At 37.3% G+C, this 16775-nt stretch overlaps 1 protein-coding gene across 18 annotated transcripts in view; it reads right to left on the bottom strand.

Annotated features, from left to right (window-relative positions):
* Nucleotides 1-1253: 1253 nt before the first annotated feature.
* The window catches only part of add1 (adducin 1 (alpha)), a 36857-nt gene continuing 21335 nt past the window's right edge, over nt 1254-16775 (bottom strand). For 2 of the 18 annotated variants that reach the window (XM_038294991.1, XM_038294981.1), the window contains exons 11-17: nt 15618-15713; nt 15410-15502; nt 11454-11610; nt 10909-11232; nt 8361-8444; nt 7689-7726; nt 2930-3069 (exon numbers count right to left, since the gene is read on the bottom strand). In XM_038294991.1, coding sequence (XP_038150919.1) covers nt 7692-7726; nt 8361-8444; nt 10909-11232; nt 11454-11610; nt 15410-15502; nt 15618-15713 — 789 coding nt within the window. In that variant the 3' untranslated portion in view covers nt 2930-3069; nt 7689-7691. Of the gene's footprint in view, nt 3070-3465; nt 3520-7108; nt 7125-7688; nt 7727-8360; nt 8445-10908; nt 11233-11453; nt 11611-13259; nt 13347-15409; nt 15503-15617; nt 15714-16775 lie in introns of those variants that run through there. The other 16 variants (XM_038294978.1, XM_038294977.1, XM_038294979.1 and 13 more) reach the window with 15 other exon arrangements.

A 16775-nucleotide genomic window follows, 5' to 3' on the forward strand; every position in this document is an offset into this window, starting at 1 on the left:
TTTATTTTTGGAGCATTTATTTATATCTGCATTTATTTCTAATTATGGCAAAGTTGGTCCTCCATACATTAGTACCAAGTGAGCTGTTTAATTAGAAATTGCAAGGTTTCAAAGACAATATGGTTTAGATAAAAAAAAAAAAAAAAAAAGCAAAAAAATTCAGCAATATGTGAAATTACGATGCTCTCCAAAGAGAATACTTATATCAAATGATGCTCTAATGTAGCCTTTTTTTGGACAATTTAGAATAGAAATAGAAGATCAAGATTAAAATAGAAGAGGTAACATGGAAAAACATAAAAAAAAAAGGCTCTAAATTCAATACACCAGTCAAATTTAGAGGACAAGAATCCTCTGATTCAAAAAAATTTGCTCTTTTTAGAGTAAACTGTAAACTAAGTCACCCAAAGGAAACCCTGAACGCTTAGTGAAGGCATTAATACACACCATACACTTTATTCTGAAGGTAGAACAGCTAAATACTACTATGAAATAGGTTAATGGGACATTTCTTAATAGTGACCAAATTAATCATTTTCTAGCCAAGTCAGAGAGCATTGGGAAAAGGTACTGTTCTCTCTACTTTAAAACAAGGGATTACTGTAATCATGCTGTAATCCCTAAAGAGTACGATAGTGTTTGATGTTGTATGTAAAAAAATAAAATAGGTAAAATAACTAGGGTATGAGAAATTTATCAACATTTCAGGCTCTTTAATAAAAGCATACACCTTAATAATCTTTAGCCTAACTTTAGGGTCAATGATATCATGAAAAAATTATTCCTATTATATTGTCTCTTGAAGCAAGAAAAAATTTTTTTTTACTTGGTGTAAGGAGCTACATAAAATCATGTTGATTTAGATATAACACCTAATATATTACTGATCTTCTGTATTAGACTTATAAATGTAAGTTTTAAATGATATTATTTAACTTTGTACAATCTTAACCAATGTTTTTTCTTCTAGGCCTAAAAAAACCAAACTGAAAACAAAATCAAGTGCAAAACTATAGCTGATACTAATGAACAAAAATAAACCACAAAAGCATCATATTTCATACCATCATCCAGTATTAAAATAGTCTGCCAAAGTGTTCCTTTTGTAAGTTTTCCACGTTTTATTACATTAAAACTGTCAAACTTTCACATATTAAGAATGTTAAACCAAAAAAAAAAAAAAACAGGATGCAAAATTAATATTTCAGCGTGCTGCAATTTATGTAAAATATTGAAAACTAGTCACACAATTCTCCTTTTCATGGTAGTGTTTTTATTCAGAGGTGGAACCATGAGAAAGTGGTGGAATAACTTTGTAAATTGAGTAAAAAGAAAATATTTAAATGGGTATAATTCAGATAGATGATACAACTTAGCAGGTCTAAAAACAAAACCACCAATAAAGCAGATTTAAAGGATTAGTTGGACATTAGTATTTGCTTCAGCGGAACAGTTGAAATATAACCCACAATCAGTTTGAAGCCCTTCGATGCGATGCAAGTCTATCATCTGTCACCAGTGGTCAATTTCATAAAGCACGTCAGGACTCTCCATTACAGCTGAATGATTCACACAACCTGAAACTGAACATCAAACTGTTTTTTTTTTCCACCCATTGATTGCAGTCACAACAAAAATTGCTTCTTTTGTTCCTCCAGTGTAAATCGTCTTTACTGTTGACAGTGATTCACAGCCTAAGTATCATTCATGGAGAGACTAATTAGCATCACGATTTATGATTCTATGACATGATCAAACATGAAACCTTTTTAATGAATAAATGCAACTGGATAAGAGCAAATGTATTCCTAAAACTGGGTTTTTAATGACAGAATAAAGGGAATAATCTGATTTATGTAACAAAATGCCACCAGAAACCGATGGAAATATGCAACACTAGATGCAAATTAGCAATGTGAAATTGGGGAGATAATACAAAACAAAAGCTATGATAAAAACTGAAAAAAAAATACAAATGTACACATTCCTTCATAATATAGGCTTACAGGCAGAGGCAAATACATTGCAGGAAGCCTTAGACTGATACGCGAGCACAATGTCAGAAACAAGGCAGGGCTAATCTTGCATAATGCAGCAGTGTTCTCACTTAATCCGATGTGCAAAGTATTTGACCAACATTAGATTAAGAACCATGTGAGTAAGTAAAACAATGTTTAAAAAAAAAAAAAAAAAAAAAAAAAAGGAAAACATTACATGTGGCTGATAGTGATTTCATTGGAGTTATTGCATTTTGGACACGAGCAAACAACCATTAGGGAGAAGCCGGACTGTAGCTCTTCCAGTCTGCAGATTTGTAATAAAATGAGCGCACAGCTTCAGGGTTGCATTTATGCAGTTTATCACTGTCAGAAGTGACCATCAGCTCAGCAGAAGGTACAAGCTTCTTGCCCTGCAGCGGCAGACATATTTGGATACAATCCCTATACATTCTAGTGGTTACATTGGTTAATAGTTAAAAAAGAAAAGAAATAAAAACCTCTAATTTAAGCACGTGAGCCTGTAGTTATAGTCATGCATTTAAGACAAGATGGAGTTGACAAGACTGATTGCACTCACAATTAAAAGCCTTTAATATCTAAACAGAAAAAAAGCCATAATGCGATCGTTTTACACTGTATACACACTAATGAGCAAAAGCAGGTTAAATTTTTAACATATAGAACCGAAGAATAAGTGTGGGAGTGTGGCTCACTTGAAGGGCAAAAGTACAAAACAAAATAAAAGGAACTAAAATGAAGGCGAGGTCAGCCTTATCCAACTTTCTCCAATCTAGGACTGTCTATTTTTTGTTTTTCTTTAGGAAGGAAGGTGTGCGAAACTTCTTTTTCTTTTTGGAGGGGGATTTGCTGGGAGACTCCTCGCCTTCCTGGTCCCCAGCATCAGCGGCCTCCTCCCCTTCAGCTGCCTCGGCGGAAGCAGCGGCTGGAGTGGAGTCTTCAGCGGGGAGAGCCGGAGCATCAGAGGGGTCGTCGGGGGTTAAATCTGGAAGGGTCTGTCTCAGGGTGGCTGCATCACTCTCGTCCTTAAAGGTTTGTTCCGGCAATGACTCTGACGGAGGGGAAAAGCAGGATAGTTAGGGATCTCTGAAGACATACCAACGGTTAAGTGACATTAAGTTCCTACAAATAAAATCCTGATTATGCTGTTAAAGCTGCAGAATCTGCTACCTGAAAAGCAACAACTTCTCATTTCCTGAACATATAACGCAGCTCACAAAGCTGGTGTCTAAATAAAGAACTCTCATTTCCACAGTCATCATTCTAACCAAACCATGAGTCTTCAGGCTAATTAAACACTAAAATAACTAACTTTCCTATAAACCTACCTCCAAACAAACCAAGGATACTCCATCGTCACAGCTTATCTCGTATAATGCCAGAAAACAGCATAACAGACTAAACATTCAAGATTTTGTTGTTCCTGTGCACAAACTTCTTGTTTTACCTTCACTTAAACAGGCAAATCTTAATGACTGCAGTTCCCTTGTTCATTTGAACCCTGTGCACAAACAGAATAAACAAGTACAGGTGACAGTCCAAGATTTACAAATGTTTGCAATGATAGAAACACGCAGCAGTTCAGCCTGGAGCTGTTCCTATCAATGCCTCATTGGTCATTCAGTTAGTTATAAAAACACAAAACATCTATATGTAGCTTAAGCATTAAAAGTGCAAAAAGATATTAGGCTTAATTCTATCCAAGTCGCCACTAGAGCCAAATAAAGAAATTTAAAAAAATCTTCAAAGCTTGTAATTTTGTGTTTCCAGACACAGAATAAAGTTTTGATAAGGATCAGACTGTTTTAAAGGCAAAATGATTTAGTCCAGGTTTATACTGCAGATAATTTGGATTTTAGATTGCAGCTTATTAAAATAGTATCAGATTTGTACACACCCCGTGTTACTGATATGAAGATCTAAAGGATCCTAGCTAAATTAACATCTCTATTGGATAATGTTTCCCACCCCGTTCATGAAGCTGTTGCAAAACAGGAAAGTTCCTTCAGTGACAGACTGCTGCACCCTAAATGCACCAGGGAGCGTTATGTAATAAATAGATCCTTCCTCCCAGCAGCTGTAAGACTCAATAACCATCACTGTTCCCAACAACCTCAATAAGCTGCTACATTCATGCTGATTTTGCACAGTTTCTACCTTAGTCAGTTAAATAACATGCTGCTGTCATTTTGCACATCCCTGATGTTGCAGCTATTTTCAAATATCCATTACCGTAAAAATGTCCATAGCTGTATATTGGTTATTTAATCTCCAGGTGCACAGTTTTTATATTGTTTAAACATTTAACAGTACAGTATTTTATTTATTTTTTAACTATTCACCATCATGTTATTTTTTATTTCTAAGGTCCAATTTGTGTGACCATTTTTGCTATAATCTTTTTCCTGCTGTAGACACCAGAATTTCCCCATTGTGAGACAATTAAAGGGATTTTCTATTCCATAGCACACTTCAGTTAGGTTAGCAGCTCAATGTTAGCCTATAGCATACTGCTATGCTGTGGTTTTGATCCAAGCTTAAACAAATTGAGTCACAGATGATGTAACAAACTGGGACAAATAACATTACCTTTCAGATGACCAACCTGTAGTAAATTACTTCAGAAAAGTGCTGGTAATACAACCGGTAGGAAGATTGTGTGACCAATTGCTGCTTTTTGTACCCTTAAAAGGTTCCAAAATTAAATGCATTTTGTAGGTTGGCTTTAAAAACCAATTATTGGATATGGACACATCTTTAACGCTTTAACTTGAGGGGTGGCAGCTAAGAAGGGTTAATATTGTACAGCTTTGCTTTAAAAATGCAGCAAATATAAAGATTAGAGATCCACTGATTCAATATCATCATCTCTATCAGTCCCGATATTTAAGACACTTGTAGTCCATCAGGAAAAATTGATCCATGGATATCTTTAGTCATATAGTTTCTATAGAGAATTTCAGTTTGGTTTAAAACCTCTTGAACAGCAGGAAAGTTTACCACTTTATGGGTATCTGTCTGTTATTCAATATGGTCATCAGGATAGAATTTAATTTGTTAAAATAATCTATTGCTTCATGACCTTGTTTCCTGACCTTAAAGGTGCAGAGGACAATCTTTTATTTCCAGATGAATCATCTAAACAAGTGGTCCTCTTAATTGTCAATCATTCTGATATGTTTACATATGGCCGTCCTACGTGCTCGTTCCATTAGCTATTTTTTTCTGCGCATGCGCAATTTCGGGCGTGTATCTGTGGTCAGGGTTCCTACAGCATAAGGCAAGTTAAATTCAAGACTTTTTAAGACTTTTTAATGCCACTTGAAATAAAAATTTAAGACCAAATTCACAAGAAACACAAGAAAAACCTGCTTGCGACAACTTAACCCAAAGGTTTATTTTAGCATAAACCACTGCACTAATGTTTCAATTTTGAAAAAAAAAAGAAAGCTAAAAAAACACACAAATGACAGATATATTTTAACAATTATTTAACTGAATTCATAAACTTTGTTTTAGCAGGGAACAAAACAAATCAGTTTTAAAGCCACAACATAACCAGTGCTAAGTCTTTTTTGCAGCTATTTTTCTTTGTATCGTTTTCTTAGTATGTTTGATTTGGTGATAAGTGGAGGCGTTGCAGAGACAAGGGTCGGTAAATCGGTAACTCGATTTTGACGCTTTGGGTTTCGCGTTTCGCATGAGACTCCACTGCCTTAATTACCATTGTTCTTGCACAAAATACACTGTGCCTCATGTATGTTCCCTGGTGCTGGTTTTAGCCATGGAGAAAACTCTTGGCTGGAGCCAATTTTCGTTACATTTATACTTGCTCATATTTTCCAGACAAAAAGTTTATGGCGCATCTCCCAAATGTCCCGGCCGCAACAACTTTTTTATTGGTTCCGCTATCGGGACGGAACCAATAATGGCGAGCCATAATTTTTTTTTTAATAAAAAAAAAAAAAAAATGTCAATTTTAATGTTTTAGATTACAAAAATAAATTGTAATAAAAATAATCCTATTTATGATGTTTTAAAAATTAAGACCTACGAAAGACTGATTTAAGACATTTTAATACCAATTAAGGCCTTAGTTTTATTTTGAAGAATTCAATGCCTTTTAAGACTTTTTAAGGACCCGCGGGAACCCTGGTGGTGAGCTACGGTTTCAGTCAGTCATCAAAGTTCACCTTTCTCATCGCGGTTCTTTGAAAACGGCTGAGGGTCGTAAGAGAAAAAGTGTCTATGAAGTGTATGAGAAGAAAAGAAAGGCCTCAGAAGAGGTGGATATATCCTGGAATGCTTTGCGCGGAGAGCTCTCCTTGGAAAACATTGTGAGATTTGCCGTCACAGCGGTCCGCTGTCGCTACCCGACAGCAGCGACTAATAACAAAGATGGCACAGGCACCGTGCAGTGGAGGAGGAGATACGTGACCATCGGGGAGCAAAAAGAAGGAGAAATGGGCTTTTGTGTTTAATAGGCATTACCTCTCGGGAGCGGGTACAGGGCTGTGCATGTTTTTTTTGTTTTTTTTTTATTGATCTAAAGTTGAATTTTGGGGTATACATGTTTACTTTCACACATAAACTTGCTTGCAGAGAGGAGTTTATGACATCCTCAAGAAAAAAAAAGATTAAAAAAACAACAGTAATTTTGAAAAAAATGTATGCAAATATAGCTCTGGTATCAAAAAGTAGATTTTAAATGGCCAATGTGAGTAATTAACCTACGTATTTGAAAGCAACTCCAAGCAAAGACAGACTTCTGTTGCATCCAGAAAATCAGCTTGAGAACAACAAACAGCCTGAAAAGTAGTCCCACAAGCTAAAGACGACAACGTTAATTATTTTAGTAGGGCCCATGCGAAAGAGAGGGACCAGTTATGAACAAAACCACAGAAAACCTTTAGTTGCGTCTTCACTCAACAACTGGAGTCGATCAGAACAGCGATAAGGTCAAACACCACAGATAAAAATGGAAAACTGGAGACCAATAAGCCATAAAGCCAGCCTTCAACAACCAGGTTTCAAGCTAAACCCGCAGCAGCCAGTTTGGTTGGAAAGCTACAGTCAAAGCACTCATGTACCTGGTAAAGGACACGCCTGCAGGACAGACAACATTTCAACACATTTTAAAACCACTGAAGGTCGTATTTTGAATGAGACAGAAATATACATTTAAAGAATGAGCACGTGTGCAAGGGGTTGTTTAATTTTAGAGTGAGTAAATCGTTAGGAGGAGAGGTCATCTAACACTAAAGAGTGAGAGGGCTGTGAGGTTTACTTCAGCAGTTGCTCCAAAGCTCCATCTTTACAGATTTATGGAAGCAAAAAAATGTCTTATTTTTGTCAAGAGCTGTATCTGGTCACTGCAACTGGGCGCTGCCATGGTGTTTTCCAGCCAAATTTAATTTGTCTAAGTTATTTTTGAGGGGCTTTCTTCCTTTATTCCAAAAGGAAGTACTGAAAAGACGGTTAAAAGAACTCTGAAATAACCCCCACCAAGCCCAGATTAGAAACTCAGAGCAGAAAGAATTGTTAAAAACCAAAATTGGTTAATTTAGACAACGACTCACATCTATTGAAGCCATGCAAGGAAAACAGACTGAATGAGCAAACAAACGTAGTGAGGGGTGAGCAGTAATTAGGAGGTGGAACAGTACATACTTACTATGGCAAAAGGTACTCTTTTGTATTTCCATCCCCTGATTGTAATCGCAGCCACAAAGAAGAAAAAAAAGCACAAGTAGAAACAAATGTCTATGCAGATCAAACCACAGGGACCATGGTAAAATTATAAAATAAATAAAAATGGGGTTGGGGTATATAACCGAAGATTCAAAATAAAAAAAAGAGGGGGAACAATTCTGAAAAGAGCCCAAAAAGATGGTGAATGCCAGTGAAAGGAGAGACGAGAGGCTGTACAGAGACGTCATAAACATTTCTGTATCAGATTACACCAGCAATCAAAAGCTGTACTATAAAAGACATAATACTTTTACAGAGGTGTAATCCAACAGTAATAAAGACCAAGAAGGAGAATAAAAGTTCAACTTTAACCCTGTGGTTAATGAGGCTATAAAAATCTACTATTTGAAATATTCACCCTCCTGGTTATTTTTTTTTCCCCTGCAAGAATTATCAATAAAAAGGGGGAAAAAAATTAAAACTCCTCTTGGACTTTTATTACAGAAACACAAAAGTTGTAGTAGTAGTATTAAAGACCACAACAGACCCAAAGACAGAGACAGGCAGGTGGAGAGGCTCCATCTGCAAGTCCTTTAAACACAAGAGCCGAGGGACACCCATGCAGAACCAGCAACCATCAGGCTAACGTACCTTCCTCTGCTCTGACCGGGGTGCTCGGCGGTGTGAATGTGGGTTTAGGGTCATCCTCCTCAGCCTCTACTTGTTGCTCTAAATCTGAAAGAAACATCAGCATTAAAAAGCTGTTAACAGCAGATCCAGCCCTGAAAATGAATCCTACAATGCAGCAGCACTAAAGGAACTCCAAGAATCGTTTTCACCAAAATTCCCCTTCCGTTCATACTTTGTGCGTCTGCCTCTGGTGAATAAGGGAAGATGGATGTTTCTAGTCTAACATTTTACATAATTGGGAACTGTGATGGCCATGAAAGAAGGATTTCTGTTGCTTAGGGAGAAACGAGCCCACAGCATCACGGTTCCTCTTCTAAACTTTATAGTGGACAAGAGATTCACTCCCACTCCAACTATAAAGCTAACTGGGGTATTTATTAAAGAAAAATATACTTTTTAGGTTAATCTCACAGAGAAGCACACATAAAACTTAACATGATTACACCTGTTATTCTGGACAAAAAAAAAAAGAAAAAAAAAAAAGATGTCTGATTTGTCTTTATGTACAATTTGCTACCATAATGTCCAATGCAGATATTAAAGAGGGAGCTCTGGAGATCAGCAGTATTTGTTACCATACAGTTTACACAAATAAAAACAGACATCGATTTTTTTTTAATCTATTCTCTAACTTCTTTCTAAAGACCTGTTTCCATTATTTAGGATTACCGTATTTTCAGGACTATAAGCCGCAACCCGCCCCCCCACACTTTGAACCACTGCTTTTATATAGATTTTTCCTAACCGTCAAGAGGGGGAAGTCAAAGTTGGAAATGAAAGAATAAGGGGCTAATTTTTATTTAGCACAAGAACATGGTAGCAGCATGCACAACAGAGAGCAAATATCCAGAATTCTCACATTTTGCCATTTATTTGCCACATTAAAGCTGCCAAACCAATGAAGTGAATGGGCTCAATTCCTGCAGAGCTGAAATGGAGCTGATTAAGTTCTTATTGCTGTGAGCTAACAAGCTAAGGGGAGCTAGCGCTTTTCTATGTCCTTACTGCGATATGTAGAGCTCCTCCTACAGGTTTGGTGGGGGACAGTTCATTAGATATCAACGGCTTATAGCCCGTAGCGGATTATATGTTTACATGTTTCGAGTTTAAAAAAAAAATAAATTTGTGAGATGCGCTATATAGTCCAGAAAATACGGTATAGATCTTTCTGCTTAGTGTGCTAGTGTTATATTATTTCCAGGGAAATTACATAAATAAGGAATGAATGTTTAAAATGTCCCAGAAACACTGATCTGGATAGGTAATACTTAAATATAATTTTACCTGAGGCATTTTTTTTTTTAAGCAATTATTGAGTTCTGATTTAATGGTGCTAAAATACAACGGCAGATAATTATTTCAATGATCCCAGAAATTGGATTTTTTCCCCCAAACCTAGCTGATTAAATGTATTAATTAAAAGTTAATTTGTGCGTTTCCATAACCTTTTTCAATAATTTTTGAAGCATCACATAAGAAAAGCTTGATGGAAACAGCAAAATTCAAATAAAGTCCCTTTAATTTGCAAAAACGTCTTTAACGCTTGAGGCATTTGTGTTTAATGGAGGACCTTGAGAGTAAACCAGCCATTTCTAATGCAACATTTAAATCTTGAAATTTATAATCCTAATCGAAAAACATTTTCTAATTGCACTTTTTAAATTGAATTATTAAAGAGGAATTGTTAATTGTATTAATCCATTATCAAATACTGGAATTTATTGCAGCCATGCCTGATGACATAATGGAGACGATGTAAGACGGCAATGAGCTTTACGGTTATCTCGCGTCAAACCAAATGGAAATGGAATGGAGCTTAATGCATTTTAAGTAATTTCACACATTAAAAGGAGGCAGGATGGGTAATAAAAACATTAAAATAACTAAAATCCTTAAATTTCTAAATGGAAGAAAAAAGGTTGTAGGACAATTTGCTTGTTTTAACACAAAAAAGGAAAAACAAAGATACATAAACCAGGAACAAAACACAGCAGACCTATTGAAACATTTTCAATAGAGAACCCTCAAACCAGATTGAAATGATTCGGTAATGGAAACAGGAGACACATGACACCAAAAAATAAACAAATCAAAAGACAAGTTAGTAGGAAGAAAATGGATTTATGGATATGATCCTTTGATTGGATTACCAAGCTCAAATTTCTCTACAAAGGGACTTTTATTACATGAGGAGAGAGGAACTCCAGGCATCCTCTCTCCTCTGCTCCGTCCAATCAAACTGCATAGCAGAATATAATTCGCCACAGATTTGATGCCTTCAGACTAGACATCAGAGACACAGGGATCGAGGGGGAGGACCCAAAACAAGCAGTCTTCAGAGATGAAATATGGGAAAGGAGGAGGCTAGCATAAGGCCAAATAACAGCAGCAGACTCCACACCCTCAGAGAAAGGAGAGGAAAACGCAGGCAGGAATTTCTAGTTCCCCATTGAGGTTGTAAGACAAGCCCAGGATGAGCAGGGAAGGAAGCGGATGGCCTCTGGTGTACCTGAAGCCTGACCTCCCTCTGCCGCTTCTACAGCTGATGGCTTCTTGAGGGCCTGCAGCACCGCGCTGTGGAACTCCTTGTGCGGAGAATGCTGCCCTGACGGCACCTCGTCTGCAGCTAAGAACACATCGTCTGCTACGCCTCCGCCCGCAGGCTGGGCGACAGGCAGGCCATGAGAAGAAGTGACCCTCTGGGAAGCTGGAGGTTGGTCCAAGCTTGGTGAATCAGTTGGAGTGGAAAAAGAGGTTTGACCCGATGATACAGTCCGTGGCTTAGGTCTGGGTGCACCAGAGGTTGATCCTTTCGTACATTCTTGTTTTTTCACTGTAAATCCATGTTTTAATAAGTTTGTGTGGAGACATAATATGTACGACTTATGACCTTAAAAATCTTGTTTATCAATCACCAATCACTTCAGAAAAGTAAAACAGATTTTTTTTTTTTACACCTAAAAACCTAAATAAAAAAAAAAATAAACTCAAGAAAAACTTTTTCTTGCTACGATTCAAAGGTTATTGCAGTCCTTTTTCTCTTGCCACATTTACCTTCACCACCTTTCTGTTTCTGCTCCACCTCCCGGCGGTATTCTTCCAGCTCCTGGTCTGTAAATTTATTGAAGGGGTTGGGACCGGTCTTGCTCACAATAACTTTGGGCTGGTACTCCTTCTCGATGATGGCCTTGGATGCAGTCACCAGCTCACCCTTTAGGACAGACAGGACAGAAACAGAGCCTGGCGTCACAGGGAGAACAAAGCTACGTAAAGAAAACCGTTTAAAGCGCAGAAGAGTGGAAACACAGCATTAGAAGTCTTGGCCAGAACCTTTCAGTATCTAGTGTAGCTTTTTCAGCAGTTTGTTTACTCAACGGCATCTTCATGAAGATCAGTCTGTTTTGTTCAATCCGACAGTTTTTATACAATCCTATACAAACACACACACAAGCAACACTTGCAAATGGAATAGACAACAGGTAGAAATTCTTGGCAATTAGCAATACACACTCAAAGGAGCGTTTCTGCAGGTGGGAACCACAGACCACTTCTCTGTACTTATGCTTTCTGGCTGATGTTTTGATCACTTTTGAATGTTGGTGGTGCTTTCACAGCCGTGGTAGATTGAGACAGACTCTACAACCCACACAAGTGGCTCCAATAGTGATGCTCATCCAGGATGGCACATCAATGCGAGCTGTGGCAATAAGGTTTGCTGCGTCTGTCATCATGTCTCGATCCATACGCCAACATCACGTTGTAAAACGAACTGTCCAGGATTTGGTGGATGCTTTAGTCCAGGTCTGGGAGGAGCTCCATAGGGAGACCATCCAGCACCTCATCAGGAGCATGCCCAGGCATTATAGGGAGGAGATACAGGCATGTGGAGGCCAAACAATACAGAGCCTCATTTTGATATTACATCAAAGTTGGATCAGCCTGTAGTTTTTCCACTTTCATTTTGTGTCTGACTCCAAATCCAGGCCTACATTTGTTAATAAATTTGGTCTCCGTTGAAGATTTTTGTGATATTTTTTTTGGTTACGTTCACACTGCAGGCCTTGATGCTCAATTCTGATTTTTTTGCATTGGTGTTCATATTTCCAAATATATGCGACTTGTATGTGATCTCCTATGTGAACTGCAGTGATACAACGCAAGTGTCCCCAATGTGCAGTAGAGGACATCACAGACCAGCGTGCGCTTTTTTTCCTGCAAGTAAACATGGATGGTAGCGCCGGAGCGCATCTAGCGGTCTTTTCCAACCATAAAAACTCAGTCTTTTCAATATGTTTAAACATAAATACTGCCCTCCGCATCATCATCTGCCTTGGTTGTCATTTTTCTTGCTGCTTCGGCATAGCAAGACGCAGAATAGTGACCTTTGTTGAGTATTAATGACGTTCACACACAGGTCGCATTTGAAAAAAGATCAGATTCGTATCGGATTCAGGACCACGTAGCCAAGGGGCCTGGGTCGGATTGGAAAAAAATCGGATCCGTGTTGTTCAGACAGCTATGAAAAGATCAGATCCAGGTCGCATATGGGCAAAAAAAAAAATCGGATTTGGGTCACTTCAGGCTGCAGTGTGAATGTGCAAACTAAAACTGATGTTTACAGACTTAGGAAACACTAAAAAGACAAGATTTGCAGCTAAAAATATAAACTTATTGCACTGAAACACCTTAATTCATTGGAAAGGTTGTGTGCAGTTTCACCCCCCTTTTATTTCCCCCCCATATCTCCCTCTTCCCTCTCCAGTGCAAGTTGTTAGATCCAGGATCTATTTTGGACAAACGGTGCCCAAATGTTTGCATCCAACAAAAGGGGAAAATATATTTGTGACTGGCAGTAAGTACCTTTCTAATTGTTTTAGCAGGACTATAGGACCCCTCGGACACATCAAGGCCGTCAATAGTGTCTGTACAGTCAGAAAGAGGGGCGTCCTGCAATAGTGGGGAGGGGGAAACAAACGTGCAAATTCAACAAAGCAGTCACCGTCTTTCACAGACACTCAGACAAAGGAGGAAAGACCACAGAAGAAAGTGTTTATCTGAAATATTAATCAGGGTATTTTTTGTCACTTAATCATTTTCTGAGGATTTTTCATTCCAGTTCACATCTCGACTTTCCACCTTTGCATTTTAATACACGGTGCTTTTTAAAAGTATTTACACCCCTTAAACTTTTTCATATTTTCCTCATGTTCATTTCAATGTGTTTTATTGGGACATGATGGGACAGGCCCACATAAAGTAGGTCATGATTAGACTGAAGGAAAAGAAAACAAAAGATGGATTTTCAAATTTCTTAAATAAAAAATCTGAACAGTAAGATGGCCAATTTTAACTAGATCAATCCAATAAGGATGAATGTCCAAAGTAATTTATGATGCATCCTATTTCCTTTAGAATTCGCTTTAACGATAAATGGAGTCCATTAAGAAAAGTATTTGTTCTGAGAAGGTCTCAGAAGCGAGCGAGAGGGAAAAGCATCATGAAGATGAATGGACAATCTAGCAGGGTCAAGTGTAAAAGCTGTGGAGAAGTTTTATGCTGAGTTACGTTATTTTTAACAACATAAACAGGCTGGACTATAAGAACTTTGATCACAAGCAGTAAGATAATTCTGCGGTGGCTGCAGAGATCAAAAAGGTAAAGAAAGACGACGTCTATACTATCAATATCTGTATCATCCCCACATGAATGTGGCATAGTGTTGTGCTGTTTTTCTTTAGCAGTTACATAAAAGCTTATAGAAAGAAAAAAACATCTATATTAATAAAAAAAATAAGACTGAGGCAGAGATTCATTGTACTTCAGGAAGACAGCCTTAAACTGATTTTTTTAAGTTAAAGCACAACAGTCCAGCCTACATCCAGACCTAAATCCCATAGCTGATCATAAAAAGACATTTTAGCTTAAAGATCTGTAGAGATAAGAACGGACAAAAACAGCCGCAGCTGTAATTACAGTGAAAACACTGACCCATGTGGGCTGTAAACGGACAAATTATTTCCCTTCCTCTTAACCACTATTCACTCCACCGTGTTTATCTGATAAATTGCCAATAAAACACCAAAGCATGTAACTGAAAAAAAAGGTGTAAAATCTGAAGGGGTATGAATACCTTTTTAATGCACTTATATAACCAAACATACTGAAAACATAGAGGAGTGTTATAGCAGAGCAGTCTGAAAAACATGACAGCAATAAAATATAAAACCATCAGCATGCATTTCAGTCACCACAAGGGGAGCCAAACTGAGGTTGGGGCTTATACCGGTAATATGATATGAAGCTTCATCACTCATGCCTCATTTAATGTTACTACCATTTTATTATGTTAAAACCAGAAATGCAAAATAGGAAAAATACTAACAGACTACTAAATTATCTGAAAGTCTAATTTCTTTCAGGTTTTGGGTCAAACATTTCCCAGAACATCATAGAGAGAATGCAAAAAATGCAAATAAAATTCACAGGATATAACCAGAGCCATGCAAAAAGATATCTGAGCCAAGACCTGATCTGCATCCTTTCCAACATATGAAATTAAAAAAATTAATATGCAAAAACAAAAAAATTAAACTCTAAAGGTTGCAAACAAAGCTGCGCCTTTTTCACGAATAAAACTATGCATGAAAATGGACACAATCTGAGCAGAAACATGGAAAACATTTATGTTTACCTCTCAAACATTGCATACCCGTTATTAAATTAATTTATTTTACAATTATACATACACAGAAGACGTCTTGTCCTGTGAATTGGGTTGTTTTATGGTAATAAATATCAAAACCTAATTACTTCTCATGTTTTGTTTTTTCCAATGCAGCTCAGTGTCCATAAGAAATCCATGCTTCAAAGCATCAATCCTGACCTGGACTCAAGCCTTAAGAGAATTTGCTTAAAATTAACAAGAAAAAGCCTCAATGCCTCCATTAGCATTAAGTCCAGGTGAGGAAAGTTACAGCGGAAAAGCACTGGAGAGCTGATTTCACACTGACCTGGTTAAAAGATCGTTCCACCACAGAGCCGGAACACAGAACCTGTGACTGGGGTCCTGCAGTCTTTATGTCTTGCAGGTTCTGCTCTCGAATCTAAAAAGAAAGACATTAAAATGAAATTAAGTTGCTTAACTGATCCTCAGCTGCTTGTGCAGCTTCTTATAAAAGTCGACATTTAATGCCCTTAAACACAAAGAGGGTGTGGCACCTTATTCCTCATTTCCAGAACCTCCTTGGGGTCGGTGTTCATCGGGATAAACTGATTGGCTACGGCAGCCTGGCGAAGGCTTTCCTCCTTTGTCCACTGTAAACACGACGTCAAATGTTAAACGGTTAAAACCAGAACACCGAACAGAAAGAGAAATTAAACAAGACAAGCACAAAAATAAATGAAGACAAAACTTAATGCAGGCTTCACATTCATGCAAAAATCAAACCCAAAGTTGGATGACTTTAAAATAAAATAATAATAAAATACACAGAAAAGGTGAGGCAATGATGATGATTAATGTTTAGGGACGTTTTTCTTTATGTTTTGTGTTCATGTTTTCAGATAAATCTTCAACTGCTCATCTGTGATGAAGAATCTGAGGAATTTGGACCGTTTTCAAACAAAAGACCCATTTTCTGCCATCAACTAGAGCCAGTATTTATAAAAGATAAGAACCGCATCCATCATGAAGCTAGCTAGGGAGGTAAGGGTTAATCCAAGTCAGGAACTCAAACTACTAATTAATCTTTATTGATTTTTATTCCTTCAAGTATAATCTAATTAATTATTTTGGCTAAATTCTGAAAACAACCGGGAGAGACAGCTGACCTTCTTACCCATTAAATTTATATATATATATATATATATATTTCTCCATTCATTGCATAAATATCCGTTCATTGGGTCCAGAATGTTATGGAAATAATTATCTCATGAAAAGTAGTGGAGATCACAGATCATGGAATACAGAGAATGATACAGTTGGAGAATTATAAATCATTATATTTTATTTTCAATTATATTTCAGTATGTTACCTCACCAGAAAAAGGCAATACAACCTCTTTACTCCTTTAAATTCAGAAATTGTATGTAATGTAAAGAATTAAACACTCATCCAGATGATCAAAGAAGGAAAACATTTTTTTTTTTGGTTTTACTTCAGAATGGTGCAGTTTTTGAACATGACCAGGGGTCTCATTTAATAAACACCGAGTGGATTACATGCTAAAGGGTTATTATTTACGCCAAACCCACAGAAAATGAAGCGAGACAAAGAGTTCATTTTATTTAATGGTTACCAATGGTAACCGCAGCCAAGTGAGTAGAAAAAGGAAAAAAAAAGTGCAGTTTAACAGAGGTGTTTGTGTGAGAAG

Source organism: Cyprinodon tularosa, unplaced genomic scaffold, assembly GCF_016077235.1.
Source record: "Cyprinodon tularosa strain WSP-4 unplaced genomic scaffold, ASM1607723v1 ctg349, whole genome shotgun sequence".
Classification (NCBI taxonomy): Eukaryota; Metazoa; Chordata; class Actinopteri; order Cyprinodontiformes; family Cyprinodontidae; genus Cyprinodon; species Cyprinodon tularosa.